This window comes from Colobus angolensis, unplaced genomic scaffold, assembly GCF_000951035.1.
Source record: "Colobus angolensis palliatus isolate OR3802 unplaced genomic scaffold, Cang.pa_1.0 Scaffold292, whole genome shotgun sequence".
NCBI lineage: Eukaryota > Metazoa > Chordata > Mammalia > Primates > Cercopithecidae > Colobus > Colobus angolensis.
Window position 1 is genome coordinate 2,326,774 of NW_012116177.1, and position 18,309 is coordinate 2,345,082.

General features: G+C 36.1%; 1 protein-coding gene across 2 annotated transcripts in view; it reads right to left on the reverse strand.

Annotated features, from left to right (window-relative positions):
- Positions 1 to 18,309, reverse strand: part of GPD2 (glycerol-3-phosphate dehydrogenase 2 (mitochondrial)) — a 155,058-nt gene that overhangs the window by 71,665 nt on the left and 65,084 nt on the right. For both annotated transcript variants that reach the window (XM_011949203.1, XM_011949202.1), the window contains exons 4-6: positions 5,937 to 6,061; positions 4,524 to 4,621; positions 3,338 to 3,501 (exon numbers count right to left, since the gene is read on the reverse strand). In XM_011949203.1, coding sequence (XP_011804593.1) covers positions 3,338 to 3,501; positions 4,524 to 4,621; positions 5,937 to 6,061 — 387 coding nt within the window. The remainder of the gene's footprint in view (positions 1 to 3,337; positions 3,502 to 4,523; positions 4,622 to 5,936; positions 6,062 to 18,309) is intronic.

The following is an 18,309-nucleotide window of genomic DNA, read 5'->3' on the forward strand; positions in this document are numbered from 1 at the left end:
TTTACTAGTTTGTCCCACTATATTTTCACACCATTATATTTCACTTTTCATTGGTGCTGAAGTAAGTGTATAAGGTATTACTAATAAGAGCTTTTAGTTAGCAAAACTTCTTGCAGCATTAAAAGTTCATTTGATTATCTGGTCACAGTGGCTCACGCCTATAATTTCAACACTTTGGGAGGCCAAGGTGGGAGAATCCCTTGAGCTCAGAAGTTCAAGACTAGCCTAGGAAATGTAGCGAGACCTTGTCTCTACCAAAAGTAAGAAACAACCAGCCAGGCATAGTGACACATGCTAACTATAATCCCAGTTACTTGGGAGACTGAGGCAGGAGGACTGCTTGAGCCCTGGAGATTAGAGGCTGCAGGAAGCTATGATCAGGCTATGGCACGCCAGCCTGGGTGACAGGGCAAGACTCTGTCTCAAAAAACTTAATTTAATTAAAATTAAAAGTTCATTTGGTTACTTATGCCACTTTTTCATCAGATTCAAAATTCTCCCTTGGTAGGAGTTACAAAAATTATTTCTGTTCACTTTAAAATGGCTAATTTTAATTGAATTTTATTGAATTTCACCTCAATACATTATTTTTAAAGTAAATTCAACATTATTTCAAGAAGCCTGAATGCAACTTGAAATCACTTCAGTGGCTGTTGTTATATTCTCATCATGGTGATTTATCAAGAAGAGTATGTATTTTCCTTGTTAAGAAAAGCTTATCTTATAAACTACAATGTTTAGATTTGGGTTTGCAATGATAAAAGTTCACATTGAAATATTTTCCTCTCTGAAATACTGTAGTAGCAGGATGATACTGTAATAACATTTTTGCAGTCAAAGGGAAAAAAGGCATTCATTCCTTTTGTTGAGCATGGATTTACTCATTTAATTCTTTTACCTACATGCTCCTCGTCATCTTATTTCCACGTCAATATTCAATTTGATCATCATACCATATTAGGTAAAACAAGAGTTGCCCCACATGTAAATATGTTGTAAAACCACAGAACTACACTGTTGCACATGCTTGTTTTGCTTCACCTCAAGTATAATATAGTTGGGCCTGTACCATTTTAGAACAAGGTAAAAAGACAAATTACTTATATCAAATGAGTAGAATATAATTATTTTTACTCCTTTGGCTCAAGACTTAAGATTTTACAACCGATTTCCAAAGAGCAATTTGAAAATATTTTAAATACTTCATTTAAATTTTTCAGAAATTTTTGCTAAGTTCATAATTTTGCAACCTATAACAGGCTATAAAGATCAATTCTAGATTAAAGGATTCTTTTTCCTCATGATTCTAAGAGAATAATGTTTCTTCTGCCTTGTGTAACAAAGATTTCCCTTGGCTTCTCCATGTAGAATCAATAAGAATTTACAATTCACAACAATACCAAACCGATGTAAAACAGGATGTCACAAATTCAGACATGACATTCGCTAATATTTCTTTTCTTCTGTTTTTTTTGAAATAGGGTCTTATGCTGTCACCCAGGCTGGAGTGTAATGGCAGGATCTCAGCTCACTGTGGCCACCTCAGCCCCCCAAGTAGCTGGGACTATAAGTGCATGCCACCACACCTGGCTAATTTTTTGTATTTTTAGTAGAGATGAGGATTCACCATGTCGGTCTCGAACTGGGCTCAAGTGACCTGGCTGCTTTGGCCTCCTAAAGTGCTAGGATTACAGGCGTCAGCCAACATGCCCAGCCCACTAATATTTATTTTTAAAAGATTCAGATATTGACAAGCTTATAAATAAAATTTGTTAGTATCCAATAGATCACAAAGCATAGAAAATGAGTAAGTATGTGAGAGGGTTTGTGCGGGAGCGATTAGTAATAAGATGGAAAGGCCACAAACATTTCCATGTCAGGATGGGCAGGATGCTATTTACAGAATGCCTTCTTACTCCTCCTGGACCAAAAACCTCTTTACTATAATCACCCAATAAACTACAAAGGATTAACATTAAGGGTCTGATGCAGAGAAAGCAAATTCACAGTTAAGGTTGTCCTTTAACATGCAGACTCAATCAAGGGCACCAAAAAAATAGTTAAGTGGCCCCCCTGTGGTGTTCAGATGCTGGGAAGCACTGCAAACTGTGAATTTTCTAGCTTTTAATGTTTGTCTAGGACCCTTAACATTTTTCTAATATTGTTGTTCCTACGACATTTTCTTGAGTTTGGTTCACATATACTTTTTGCATTTATATATGAAAGCCTGACAGCTGAATTGGTTCAAAAATGTAACACTGGAAAGAAGAAAAAAACACAGGGATGGCCTTTGGGACATCCCATAGTATTCAGTATAAATATAAAAATATCCTGAAAAAAATAAAACAACAACAACAAATTCTTCTTACTAGGAGTTTAGATATCTAATACTAAATAGAAAAGATAATATAATGGGTGTTGGGAGCTCACTGAGATATAGAATCTAAGCTGTCCTCTGCATCACAAAATTTTTAGGACTTTTTGAACATGTATAATTATCTGTGTTCAGCTATTTCCTTATAAATGGACACCCTTGGACTATATTCCAATCTCACACAGTCTTTAAAACTACTAGTAAAATTTTACAAATGGCTTTGCCTGTTTTGTTTTATATTGTTTTGTGGTCCATCTGGAGATATATTAGGTGCTCCTTCAAATAAAATGTACAAAATTATATTGCACACATGCAAAAAAAAAAAAAAAAAAGAACGAACATTGAACACATGGCAAATGGCCACTAGGTAATGTCACTATTAGAAAACATCTAACAACAATAAAATAAGCAATAAAAACTGAGAGCACAGTTTCACAGATGCAATGTTCATCTACCTTCATCATATAAATTATACATTCAAGAACTGTGTCCTGTACAAAATACAAACATGTCAATTTCAGCCCACAGGGCATTTTTCCCCCTAGGTTTATAACCCCTTGAAAATAGAGGTTTCATCTAGAAAACCTAACATATCCTCAGCTGCTTTCAACGTTATAATATATTCATAAGGCAAATATTCACTAGCAAACACATAACAAATTACATGGCATGAGGGTGGGGACCAAATTCATAATGATGAGAAATGGACCAAACCAACCATGAGACACAAAGTAGAAATCAAAGAAGAAAACAAATATGTAAAATAAACAATATTAAAGGTAAAACATTATGGTTAGTTTTTCAGCCACTGTTAGAGAAAATGGTGAATATGTGCATGCAAGTGCATTTTGTGTGTTGTGTAAGAGTAGTATTTAAAGATGCAAAACTATCTCCTTCAGAATATACTATAAGGGTCATGAGTGAGAGAAAAGTATCTGTGAGGAAAAAAAAAATATCACATACCGTCATAGTAGACAATTGCTCCTACCAGTTTGTCCTTCTGGAGCATTGGGAAATGTTCAAGGGCTCTTGATTTGCTGAGGACATAACTGCTTTTCAGGCAATTGCTTCCTGCAACCAAATCATACAGCTTGATTCCTACCCAGTAGTAAGGTAACTGCCACCACCTACAGCATAAATAGAGGGGAAAGTTCTTTAGAAACAGAGTATAGCATTATAGAATATTACCTTACAGTACAAGACACCTTTCATTTAAGAAAAACAAAGCATACCTAGAAGTGGACTGCAAAAGAAACAGACTTATACAACTGTTTTTGACACCAACCTAGCTGAAGTCTGTAAGTAAAATAAATCAATGAGATTTTTAAATGAATCTTCTCTGAGGTAGTTGTTCTCAAACTGGCTGAATATTAGAATTCTCTGGGGAACATTAAAAATAAATATTGATGCCTAAACCTCATACATCCAGAAATTGATTTAACTAGAGTAGGGTGGGGGCCTGGATGATGACAGTGTGCACCCAGGATTAAGAAACACTGGTTCAGGAAGTCCTAAGCGATCTATGAGGAAGGATGAACGAAGTTATAAAAAATCTGTTTCCAGCCCCCTACAACACTAATGTGGTTAACAGAGTTACATAATCTACTTTTTCACACTACCTGAATTCCAATGTAAGGCAACTTCATGGATAGCGCTAACAACATGAGGAAAATTAAGTTTTATAATTTATAATCTGACCCTTCCTAACCAAATTTCAGCCTTGGTTAACTCAGACACGTAACATGACTCAAAATGGCTTGGGTTGCAAGTGGGTATATGGTATGTTTACATTTTACAACAGGATACTTTAGTGGAGCCATTTACAGTCTGGACATGATCCTCTTATGTTCCTTAATGCAAATGCAGTTGCTCATCTATATACTCTCAGAAAATGAAGGAAGAAACTACTAATTACAAATACAGAACACGACCTCCTTTGCCTTTAAAATCTAGAGATAGGCCAGTAGAGAGTAATTTAAGAAAAGCCATACTTTTAAATACAACAAAGGAAAATACTTGAAAAGGATTAAAGATTAGGACCAATTAAAACCAAATTATGAAATATGCATTGAGGGATTATTTCCATTAAAACTGTTGTTCTATTGACCGCAGAGAAGCAAATGCATACACGTGATATCAAAAGGCTTACTTGTAAACTGGAAGCATTATAGGCAATGGAGCTGATAAATGGGGAGCAATTTCTAGCAGGTTGGCACGCTCATGAAGGGCTTCTTTTACCATCCTATACTGAAAGGCAAAACAGAGAAAATTAGTTTGGCAGTAACAGATCATAATATTTTCAAATGGCAAATAGACACCCTGCCAACTGATTGATACACAGAAACCTCTACCTCTGAGTGAGGATAGCTCCCTCCTAATCAAATTTCTAATAATACATCATGCTGTCAACCTCAAAGATTTTTTAGAAACCTTAACTGTATTTGCATAGGAGAAAAACATGCTGTCAGAGTTCCCAGGTGTAAGATATTTTCCTGACTTGAGTTACAAGATTATTGTAGCCATTTATCTTGCATCCTCTGGATTGTCTCCCTTTCTCAGTTCCCCATATTATTTTTTCTGCGTAGGAGATAACAGATTGTTCAAGTTCATGCTAAAAGTTTCTGTCTTGCCTTCACGAAACCAAGCAATGATGCTACTTAACAGTTGCACAGTATTTTACAGATTATAAAAAGGCTTTGTCTTAACTGCTGTAGTCCTCATTATGCCTCTCTAAAAAGCCAGAAATGCTATTATAACACTAATTTTACAAATAAGATAACAGACTCATAGATTTTGAGTAAATAAGCCTGAACACATCACAAGTTAGCTGATTCTAAATCCGATGGTGTTTTCATTGCATCCATCATGATGCGAAGAGAATATAAGAAAAAGGGACAGATTCAAAACTGACTTATCAAGAAAAAAAACGAGACAGATTCAAAACTTGACAATGTCAAGCCAGTGCTGCTGTGTTTTTCATGTACAAAAAGAGATAGGAAGTTCAGCTGATTTTTTTTACCCCTCTGGGAAATGTCATCTTCCACACTGCCTTGGCAGTTTTCAAATGGTGGCAGGCTGGACACAATAAAGTGTGACATAAGAAAAGCATGACTCAGATCATCTTTTCCTTCAGAATATGTCAGTGACAATATGAGCGTATGACTGCAGTTGTAGTTAAGAGGATCGATTTCGCACTCCCCCTGCATTACAACACAGCTCCCCTGAAAGTGCTTGCAAAGTAGCAATTTGGTAGCCACTGGCAAAAACCCAATCACAATTGTTTAAAAGGCAATACATCCAAAAGTGATTTTGTAAATCTGCTACTTCAACATGCCTATGAAGAAAAAGCCCCTGATTACCCATAAACATAATACTACAGGAAAGAACTGACACACCTCTCCTGAAAGATATTCCAGCAGAATACACTAAATAGGTATTTCCAACAGGAAGAAATGCTAAAAGCCATTAACAAAAAAAAAAAAAAAAAAAAAAACATCTGATTTAATTGGGTAGAAAAAAGCATAGTTGCAATTTTTGTTTAACAACCAGCATACACAATTACCTGCTCAATATCCAACTTCATGATGGCCTTCTGAAGATATCTCACACCACCATGGATCAATTTAGTGCTTCTGCTGCTGGTCCCTGATGAGAAATCATCTCTTTCTACAAGGGCTGTTTTTAGTCCTGTGTAACCAGAAAACCAAATTAACTTCTTAAATTACACAATTTGTATGAAATTCATTAAAGGCACTTCTCCAGGGTAGAGACAATCACAAGAAAAATTACTCCAAACATGGATAAATTTGTATTCAAAGTGCAGTACACTGTCTATATTATAATGAAGAGATTTTAGGCTCTTCCTGGGGGAAAAGTCAAGCCAGAACTAGAAGCATATTAAGCTGTGAATGAATCACAACTAGAAAATATTATAGTGCAATTTCATGGCAGTAACATACTCTGGTGCACTTAGAAGGTTAAAGGAGAGACTAGCACCCAACTCTACCCATGTAGAGTTAACTGAATGCTGTTGCAAAGCCTTCTAATTGTTCATCTCTCACTACAAGAGTCCAGACCTGTCGCAGCCCCTCATCTCTGATCTACTCTAATGCACGCATCATGAATAAATCTAGACGAGACTTCCTTCTATGTGTTGACTTCTGTTGAGAAATGTGTCTAGAGTGGTATTATGGTAGATACACAATGGGGAAAGAGATCCAAGATATCAAAACAAAGAAAGAACAAAAGAAAAGAATGAAAGAACGAAAGAAATAAAGAAAAGAATAAGTTCTGATATTGAGGTGTTTATAGTCTAATTTAACACTTTTGAACATGACAATATTTTAGAATTACAAAGAAACACAAGCCAGTAAAAATGAACACAGTGCAGAATAACCATGAGTAAAAAATATATTCTTGCCAGGCGTAGTGGCTCATGCCTGTAATCCCAGCACTTTGAGAGGCTGAGGCGGGCAGATCACTTGAGGTCAGGAGTTCAAGACCAACCTGGCCAACATGGTAAAACCCTGTCTCTACTAAAAATACAAAAAATTAGCTGGGCATGGTGGCTTGTGCCTGCAATCCCAGCTACTCGGGAGGCTAAGGCAGGAGAATCACTTGAACCCAGGAGGCAGAGGATACAGTGAGCCAAGATCGTGCCACTGCACTCCAGCCTGGGTGACAGGGTGAGACTCCTTCTCAGGAAAAAAAAAAAAAAAAGAAAAGAAAAGAAGAAAAAGAACATATTCTTGATAAGGAAAGGCTGAGCAAAGATAGGTCAGTTCTAGAAGTTGCCCATTCCCCCTTTACTTGAGGGCTGTTACAGATCTCCTAGGGGAAAGTAGTTCTGTTTTGCTGCAGAGACACCGTGCATTTTCAGGAGTGGAGATGACCATCAGCACTACAAGTGTCACACAGGAGTTGAGAGACGAAAGTCAGTACCCCAAAACACCCAAAGTATACATCGACACTAAGCCATGAGGAATTTTCATGGCCTAGAAGACTCTTGGAGGATGAGAGAATGTCATAGAATCCAATTACAATGAGAATACGTAACTAGAGCAGTATGGACTCACAAAGTTCATTTAGGAGAACCTGCGCATGTATTCAATTCAAAGCCACTTATTACATTTAATACCAAAGGGTCGTTTTTATAACTTTTAACAGTTTAAATATCGTACTCAAATGTCATCAGAAAATCAGGGCAATTCCCTTGACTCAAAAGGACAAAATATCTAGAAGGTATGGAGAGAAAAGTAGAGAACTTTGATTCAAGGGCAGAAACTGTTAATGTCTTAACTACCTAGAAAAATAACACAAAAATTACAGGTATCACAGCCCCAGGTCACTCCTTTTAAGTATATATGCCAGAGAAAGACCTGTAAAATTCTCAACTATTAAAACCCTAGCAATGCCTAGCAAATTTAGTACTGAATATACTAAAAACACAGAAAAATATTAGTACATATTTTTAAGAATATTGACAGCCAAAATCCTGATATTAGAAGTTAATTAGGCATGGACTAGGCTGTCAGGTAGCTCTCTGCTCAAAGAAAAGCAAGTAAACAAAGTGAAGCAGTTTAATAGAGGCCAAGTTTGAAAATCCAGAAGACTCTCATCATACTCCAGGTTAGAAGGTAAATTCAGGATATAAATCCAGAAAAATGAAATTTGCAAATCTCTTAAGAATGTACTATCTCAGTGAGCTATATCACCTTTTCTTAGTAAGTCCAACACAGAGTTCTTCTTCTAGCACTAAAATAGACCATTTTTTCTTCAGCTGAAGATCAGACGAGGGAGTTGACTTTCAAATGATATTTAAAAGCCAGATTATTTAAAATATACCTCTCTTTAAACCCTGGAATCACTGTCATGGCATCAAGATGCCCACACCATGCGAGGCAGGGAAGCAAGGTTGAGAGAGGACAAGCAGCCTCCCCCACGGCCCACAGCTTCCTCACCTGGGCCTATCCTTAGGGATACCTACCCTAAGGTATCCTACAGGCTATGGTAGACAGACTACTTAGACAGTCTCCAGTAATCCCAACTACCTAGTATGTCACCCCCTGCCCTGGAGTGTGGGCTAGACTAGCACTTTTCTTCTAATGAGCAGGTGACCTGCCACTACTATAATTAGGTCATTAAAGACTAGGAAATGCTCTCTCTCTTTCCAGTATTCTGATTTGCCCTCCTGCTTGCTTGCTCTGGTGAAGCAAGCTGTCATGTTGTGAGTTCAGGAACAAAGAGAGGCTCCTGGTCAACAGGTGGTGAGGAACAGAGACCTCAGTCCAACAACCACATGAGTTACTAGAAAGCACTGTCCACTATGAGAGATGCAGAGCCATAGTACCCAGCTAAGGCTCACCGAGATTCCTGACCCACTGAAACTGGCTGATGGTAACTGTTGTTTTACACCACCAAATTTTGGGGTTAGTTTTGTAGTGACACAATTCCCTGTGTGAAAATTAACTATAGCCAAGATGGGAGAGATGGGAGTTTACCTTGTACCTGGGGATGGAGTCGTCAGGAAAGAAGAGTCTACAGAGAAGTATGTGTTCAGGGCAGGTGGAGTGAAGAAAGGGAAAGATCATTGACAAAGCCCAGCTTAAGACAGAGAAGGCAAACGCTTGATGTGGCCTAGCTTATCCAGGGGCTGCTTGTCACTCAGGGGCTGGAGTGCAGGTACAAAGAAAGGGCAAGGCAGATCTCAGAGGGCTCTTCTTACACATTTGAGTATTTGGATCTTGCCCTGTTAGCCACTGTTTCTCACAAGTAAGTAATATCCAGATCTCCTCAAAAGGAAAATACCTCTGAGAACAGAGCTATGTGTCCTGGATCAGTTTAAGAAACAAATGTTTCATCAGAAAAAAACAAGATGTGGCCAGGTGTGAGTGGCTCATATCTTTAATCCCAGCACTTTGGAGACCAAGGCGAGAGGATGATCACTTGAGCCCAGGAGTTCGAGACCAGCCTAGACATCATGACAAAACCCAGTATCAACCAAAAAATACAAAAATTAGCCGGGCATGATGGCATGTGCCTGTATTCTCAGCTACTCGGGAAGCTGAGGTGGGAGAATCGCTTGAGCCCAAAAGACAGAAGTTGCAGTGAGCCAAGATTGTACTGTTGCACTTCAGCCTGAATGACAGAATGAGACCCTGTCTCAAAAAAAAAAAAAAAAGAGAAAGACAGAAAGAAAAGAAAAAGAAAAAGAAAACATGGCTGGGCACAGTGGTTCATGACTGTAATCCCAGCACTTTGGGAGGCCAAGGTGGGAGGAACACTTGAGGTCAGGAGTTCAAGATCAGCCTGATCAACCTGGCAAATCCCCATCTCTACTTAAAAATATATATACACGAAAATTAGTTAGGTGCAGTGGCACATGCCTGTAATCTCAGCTACTCAGGAGGCTGAGGCAGGAGAATCACTTGAACCCAGGAAGCGGAGGTTGCAGTGAGCTGAGATCGCGCCATTGCAATCCAGCCTAGGCAACAGAGTGAGAATCCGTCTCAAGGAAAAAGAAAAGATGCAGCATGGACAGGCAGGCACGAATATTAGTATTTCTAGTATTTTGCACAGTTATAAGGTATCCATTCTGGGGAACCAGGGTGTGCTTGTTAATTTATCATTATGAAAAAGGATAACATTTAAATTTTTTCTAGAAGTTCTCAGATACTGTTTTGAGAAATACTATTATGCTGCCTGTCAGGAGAACTATCAAAATATTTTCAGCTGAGAAATCAGATTAACGTTCAGAAAAGATTTCTCTGACTGCAGGAATGAGGGGCAGAGGTAGAGCTGGAGGTAGGAGACCTTTTGGAGGACCAGTGTCATATAACAGGAGTTGAAGCAATGAAGAATCTGGTCTCACAAGGCAGAGATGGTATTGAAGAGTGATATAAAGAGAAAATTTTATGGGCTGTGTTGTCAGGATGGATTTTTTTTTTTTTTTAATTTCCCAAATTGACAGAGTGTGAGGCAGGGAACTACTCTAGGAATTAGCAAGCCATCTCAGGAGGATATTTCAGGATATTTAAGTGAGAGCTAACACTTTAAAGCTCTCAAAACTGCTTTTTCCAGTATTGGACATTTTAAAAGTTATCACATGTACTTATGTGAGAAACCCTAGTGAATACCAACAAAAGTTAAAATGGGCCTCTCTGTCAAACCAGGCTGTTTTTCTTGTCCCATTATTTCTAGTGTCAAATCATCAAGTTACCCACCAGAATTTCTGGAAAGAAATGATACTGCTCCTTCCAGAGCAAAAAGTTAAAATTTTAGTTTCCAAAGTTATAGCTAAATTGATATATTAAAATGCCATGTAACAAAAAAAGCATTACTAAAAGTTTTCCAAACCACAAAAAAACTCTAAAAATTTTCTTTAATTTTCAACTGCTATTATATGCTAAATGTTTTAAATCTCTCATTTTTTGTTGAATGAGAAGTAGAAAGGAGGAAAACAAAATCAAGACATTATTAAAGTCATAGTGGCAACTCAACTATTTCTTAACTAATTAACCAACTAACTGCAATGAAGACAGTAACATTTTTAAAAGCCTTTTGAGGTTCTTCTGTGGTTCTGTTATCTAATCTGTCCCTTTCTGTTTCAACTCTCAAAAATCCAAATTGTTTCCTCACCTCAAAAATTACTGAAATCAAATTAAGAGTTCAGTTTTGTGGTATGTTAAATATAAGGCAAGGAAGTGAAAAGAGGGAGGTGTTTTATCTACTCAGAGAGTTAACAGTATTAAGTGATATTCAATGCCAGCATTTTGTGTTCTTAGGTAAAATAATTAAGTCTGAAGGGCACAAAAAATAATGCACCCAGGATTCAAGAAACTACTCCTTACCATAGATTTGAGGAGGCTGGGGAGGGATCTTCCTTCAGAGTAGAAAGAGTGACCTCCTTACATTACAGGCAGGGAAGGGCTGGCCTCTCTATGTATTGAAGGTAATTCACTAAACTAGTTCAAGATTTTATAAGTTTTTTTTTTTTCTTTTTTCTTGTTAGCAGCTACTTTTTATGGAAAGCAATAAGCTCTATCTCATTTAGTGGGAGGGGTATTATCATTATTTAAGGCTTTGTTTTTATTACTGATTACTTTTAGTAGGTAGTATGGTGAATTTTGTGACAGTAATAAAATATTGATATTTGGAGTAAAATTACTCTGAAATCTTAGGCAGAATAACAAGATTAGAGCAGAAGAATAAAGTCAACTTGAAATCTATATTCCATGTATCATCTCATCTGTTAGCAAGCTGAAATTGTATCTTCTAGGTGGGGCAAGGGGTATGAACACAGTTCTTTACAGCTTTGTCTTTTCTGACCTGAGTGAGAATGTCTAATTACTTGCCACTAAACCAATTCATGGATCAAAACAGTTGGATGAATATAGAAGGATAATTACAATCTAAGAGGAAAAATGGTACGACATTTAACTTTCACAACATGAAACAGAAGTATATTTTAATACCTTTTACTGATTATCTTATTATGCATGAAAACATGCTCAATATAATAAATGCAGAGAAGCAAAGAGAACAAAATAAAACTCTCCTGTAATCACACCACTCAGAGATAACCACAGTTGACATTTGGGTATTTAAACGTTCACATTTTCTATGCATGTATATAATCACATATGTACATTTTTGTAAAAATAGGATTATATGGTAAATTTGATTTTTTTCATTTAACACTGTTTATTGTAAACATTTACTCATGTCAATAAATATTTTTCTATAAGTTCATTTTTAACATGTGGATAGTATTATATTAATTTTTATAATTTATTCAATTTCTTATTTTTGAACATTTGGATTATCTGATTGTTTCACTATTACAGATAGTACTGCAAGATTGTATTTTCATTTAAACTCCTTGTATCTTTTAATTATATCATTAGAATACATTTTAAGAAATGTCACTATTAAGATATTTCTAAATAGAAAGATAAGAGTAATCATTCTGAAATAAGTATCAGAGACACCAAGATAATAGCACATAAATCAAAAAATTTAAGACGCTTTGTATGTTAGCACCATAAGAACAGGCATTAAAGCCACATGCTGCAAGAAGGAAAAATAATATAGTTTTTTTTTTTTTTTTAAAGGTGAGTTTATCTTTCTTTAGAAAAGCTTTGGGCACTTAACTTTGGATTTCAGACAGCCACTGCCATTAATAAGAAAAGGAACTAACCTAAAGGCTGAACATTTTATGGGAAGGATCAATTCCTCTAAAATATTATCCTCTTGTAAAGCTGCAAAGTAATCCTGACTTGTTAATCCTCACGATCAGGACACTATGCTTTGGCCTGGTATTTTCTAAAAGTTAATGTTAGCATTTTATATAAATATATGATATATATCTATTTCTATGTTTACATTAGAAAACACATAAATTATATTAGAAAACAGATTAATAGAGATATGATGTTGTTATAACACGTCATTAACATACTTTAGTGTTTGTTAAGTACACATATGATTATGGAGTCACAAAACTGTACTAGGCCGTAACAACTGCAATAACACAATTTTGAGGAATAAGGGAGTTGCTGCTGTTGCTTTTTATTTTTACTTTGGTATTATCAAAAATACCCAATGTTCAAAGAGGGGAAGAATATCCAAATAACACAGAAAGGCAGAAAGAGAAAATGATGTAAAAAACTATACTAATGGCCTCCTGGTTTCCTAGTTACAAAATCCATAGGTAAATAATGTTTACCATTAAAACTGTCTTACATATTTTATCAGGAACTTTTCTATGCTTACTAAAGAACACAATCTGACACCATCTCACTTTAAAAACAAATAAAAATTAGCACTCATTCTTCACAATCTGCTTCTTTTGATTTATAACACATCTTAGCCATTTTCCCTGTAAATACTTAAACATCTATCTCTTTTCAATAACTGAATATATTCCAATTTATTCAGACAGACTCCAATTTTTTGCCATTATAAATATTGTTATAAATAAAATTCTGACCAGTATGACATTGTAAGCTCAGCTTTGAACTCTTCTTCTTCTCTAAACACAGAAAATTATATATGTATATATTTTAAAGGACATAATTGACTCAAAAATAAGATTAAAACTCAATGGACCCGAAATGTAGCAGAAACTGAGAGCAGAATGTTTAGACCAAAAGCTTCTCTCTTGCTAGGTTCAAGGTCTAAAAATGGGCAAAGGCAATCAAGATCTCAGTTCCTAAAGGGTAAGAGGAATACAATTATCCATTACAAGGAAAGGTAAAGAAGCCAGAGGAGCATTCGGTTGCTGGGACTGAAGAAAGTCTCTGCCTCTTGTGCAAGGAAGTTGACAAGCTTCTCTTGACCACTCCCTGGGCCCAGGAAGCAGAAAGACAGACACAGCCTTGTCACCAGCACCAGAGCCAAGGTACCACTTGTCTCAGCAGCTAGTCTGCAAGGTTCCCAAAATCGACAAGGGCAGGAGTCTTTTGGTTCCAAGAAAAGTCCCTGACCGTACTTAAGGATGGTCATTACTATACTTACAGAGTTGAAGGTATGGAAAAAGAGCATGAAACAAAACTGATCTAATAAGGGCAGAAAAGGGGGGAAAGAAGCACAATAACAAGCATGAAAAGTTAAAATAAATGCAAAGCAAATGCACATGGAATAAAAAAAAAATGTAAATGGATTCCATTTACCGACTAAAAGACATAGTCTATTAAGTGTAAAAAGAAATAAAATAAATAAATGAAATCTAGCTATATACTATTTATCACAGATATACCATAATAAAAGGATTTAGAAAAGTGTAGAATGGCCAGGTACAGTGGCTCATGTCTGTAATCCCAACACTTTGCAAGGTGAAGGTGGGAGAACCACTTGATCTCAGGAGTTCCAGACCAGTCTGGCAACGTAGCAAGACCTGGTCTCTATGAAAAATTTTAAAATGTATCAGCCCTGGTAGCACATACTTTTAGATCTAGTTACTCAGGAGGCTGAGGTGGTAAGGTCTCTTGAACCCAGGAGGTTGAGTCTGCAGTGAGCTATGATGGAGCCACTGCACTCCAGCCTGGGCAATGGAGTGAGACTTTGTCTCCAAAAACAAAACAAAATTTGAAAAAAAAAAAACTGAGATAAACCCTGTTTGCTATTTTGTGAATATTTTCCAAATTTCACCTTTTTGCTTTTATATCTTTTGCCATGGATACATCTGAATTTTTATAAAATCAAAAGCAGGCTTTTCCTTTGTGGCTTTTTGGTGTCATACTTAAAAACACCTTTCCTACCCCATTAAAAAATAATTTACACATACTTTCTTCTAATAGTTTTATGATGTTTTAATGTTACACCCTTGATTCACATGGAGTATGACAAAACAGAATATATATGCATACATACACACACGCACACACACACATAAATTGGGGGGAGTGGATACTCCAACATCATTTATGAAGTAACTAATGATCACAGTTTTGAAATGCTGCCTTTGCCGTATTCTAAACTTCATGTATTTAAAGACTGATAGACTAATTTATAGACTCTATGACTGATTCTCGATTCCTTTACCAGACTATTCTAATTACAGTAGTTTTAGAATACACTTTAGTATCTGATAAGTCTCTACTTCCCTTATCAGTAGTCTTTTTCTAAATCAGTCTAGTAAATCTCACAGGCGTAGTTCTCTTCTTAATGTTTTGCAGTTTCTAAAGTCGTTTCTAAAGTCGATTCCCCTGATCTTGGCCAAAGGAAAGCACTACATTAATTAAAATTATGTTAAATTTCCAGATTAATTTTAAGAGAAATTAGCAATCTAGTCTAATTAGCTGTGTTCGGCAAAGAGCAAACTTTCACTTCCTGCAATTCTAGCTTCTGAAATAGAATTTTCTCCTACCTCGATGGTGGAGGGGTGGAGACCATAATTCTCAGAATGCACTATCTCCAAGGCTCTCCCTTTTCTGCATTTATCCTGAAACGCACACACCTCCTTCCTTTCACAAATTTTTATTTATAGCAAAGAATGTTATTATTATCCTCCATTTATACCTGAGAAACTTGAGGCTTTCTGTAAGGTTAAGCCACTGTCGAAGGTCACAGAGGTAGTAAGCAATGAAGCCAAGACGTGACCCAAGTTCATTCTAATTCTATAATATGTGTCCTTAATCACTGCGCTATACTGCCTTAGGAATTACAGTGGGAATTCAAGAATTGCTAGCCAACTACCATTGATAAAAGTCTCCATTTGTAAACAAGAGAACTACAATTAATATTTTCCTCCAGAAAGAGGCAGTCTTCTCTGGAATTTGAACTGAAGACATAAAGGTTAAATTTTATACATCAGATCTTATTTTATTTTATTTTCTACAGGCCCACCCAAGAATGCAAATACATCAGACTTTAAACCAAAAATGTACTAGGTAATCCCAGATACATACAGGTAAAGTTACATAAAAGAACATAAAAAGCTAACGAGAACACCTTGAAGAATCTGAGGGAGTGAATATATTTATCAGATTCTCCTTTTCCAGCTCCCTTTGGGAGCAAAGTGCCCACAACTGGGCTTTTGGGACATGCTTCTGTCCTAGAATGGGACACAGAGGTGTTAAAGAGTGAAGCAATTTCTATTGATCCTAGAGACCTGCAGGAGAACGTGAGAAGTCTGCATACTGTGTTTATAAAATAATATTCCCAAATGAAACAAATGAAAATTGATTCCCAAGAAAATGCAGATGATAAGAATGCAAACAAATGTTCATTATGAAGACTCCATGACTTTTTGTCTTTCCTTTGTAGTCTTGGTTTATCCATTACTAAAATTGCATTTGGGCACAGTATTTTATCAAAAACCTCATGCAAACATTTTTGTACAAGTCCTTCAACATCTAGTAGTTCCTCCCAAAACTCTGATGTCCTGAAAAATCTAATTATTACTGGTAACTTTAAAAGATCACAGTAATTTATTTTAGTCAAATGTGACTAAAGATTAATGGATACAATCAGGAATAATTTGGTAAAAACATATCAAACGCAGAGAAAGCAAAATTTGTTGTTAAGTGAAGCATCAAATATAATAAAAGAGCAAATTCCATGAATGAACAGCAACAATGCACAATTCATTAACCAAATGCCCATGATTATTTCACACTTCAGAGGGCCACTGATATGATCAGGAATTGTAGTAAAAGGATAAATATAGATTACCTTCAGTCATCTCTTTATAAATTTTAATTATAAACACTACCCCCAGAGGGCTACCAGCATAATAAAAGAAATACAAGCTAAGGTTTGCCCATCTTTTTTATAAATCATAATTCCACATATATAAAATAAGACAGGCAATTATTTTAAGATCGCAATTAATATGTCAAGATATATTAAAAATACATCATCTTCTTAGCTATTACTAACTGTAAAAATTAAAAACCTGATCAACTTTCAGGCTCTGGAAACGCTTATCTATTCAAAATTGTCATCCTTATCATCACCACCACGAGTATCACCACCCAGAGTCATCTGCTAATATGCTAGCTAATACCTTGATCACTATGGAATGCCCTTCACTGCCAGAAGAAAAAGTTTATTTGTTCAATAAATAGTAATAAACTGCTAAGTTGTTCCTTGAAATCAAGGCCACAAGTCTTACTATTCTCAGAGCTGGTTCAGGACTTGATTGAAAAATAGTATTGTTTTAAATAGAAAAAAAAAAAACACCCAAAAACAACCTAAAGAATAATTAATAAGAACATCATTGCAATGAGTTCTTCCATAAAGTTATTAAATGAAAATAAATAAAATGGAATTTTGCCATTCAAACTCATGAATACTATATACATGTAAAGACTGATATGAATACACTACTATTTGAAAGAAACACACTGCAAAAAGAAATACAATCTTGTCTTTCTTTTAAAATATGTAAATATACAAAAGTGCACAAAGGCAAACATAGTAAGACGTTTCAGAAGGTGAAAAAGAATAAAAGTCACTTAGTGATTGCCTTATTATTATTGCACTTGAAGTCCTGCAATCTGACCTTTAACTCTTCCAGGGAAGCCTGGCTTTGTAACTTCATGATCTCTTATCAGCTCCAGGCCTACATTTAAACAATTTCCTGTGCTTTCATAGAATCTTGTCTCATTTTTTCTTTTTATCATTGATATCCAGTCAATTCTCAACTCTAGATTCAATGTGACTGTCTATTTCTGTACCTCTACTCTCAGTAATACTGGACACACACGCGCGCGCGCGCGCACACACACACACACATAAATGTACCGTGTGGATAATAAATTTACATTTTTAACCACAGCAAAGAAACCCCTATTTTCCTATAATATTCTCTGCAATGACATCCCTTACTCCCACCCATAAGTAGAACATCTCACCTTGTATTTGTTTAAGAATAGCTCTTGATACTCACACAAACTCTTTATGTCTTAGAATTTACCCTTTGTTTCTGTCCCTGAGAAACAAGTCTCTTACCTTCCTGCTAAAACCAAGATACATCTCTGATATCTCTTTCCCTGTATTTTCATGAGACCTTGTTCCTTATGATTGCCTTCTACTATTAGGTAGGTACATGACATTTAAAAGTAATGACAAAAGCTGCAATTACTTTTGCACCAACCTAATACTTACATATTAAGGTTCTCCCCCAGCACTGACTTTTTTCCCGAGTCTACAGAAATATTCAGATTACGCTTTATAACAAGAAAAAAGGAAAGAAATCCTTGAAACATACTGTCTCCCTTCTTTATATCCTACCACACCATCAAGTTACCTCCCTTCTATTTTCTTTTTCTCCACATCTCTTGAAAGCCTATGCTCATGACTGTTCCTTCAGTATCGTCTATCCATTCCCCATCACCAAACCTAAGGCAGTATCTCCAAGTGGTCTATTCAATAAAGCCCAAAGGCTTTCTCCTAGCATACCAGACCCAGCCCTGCCTTTCCACTCTTCT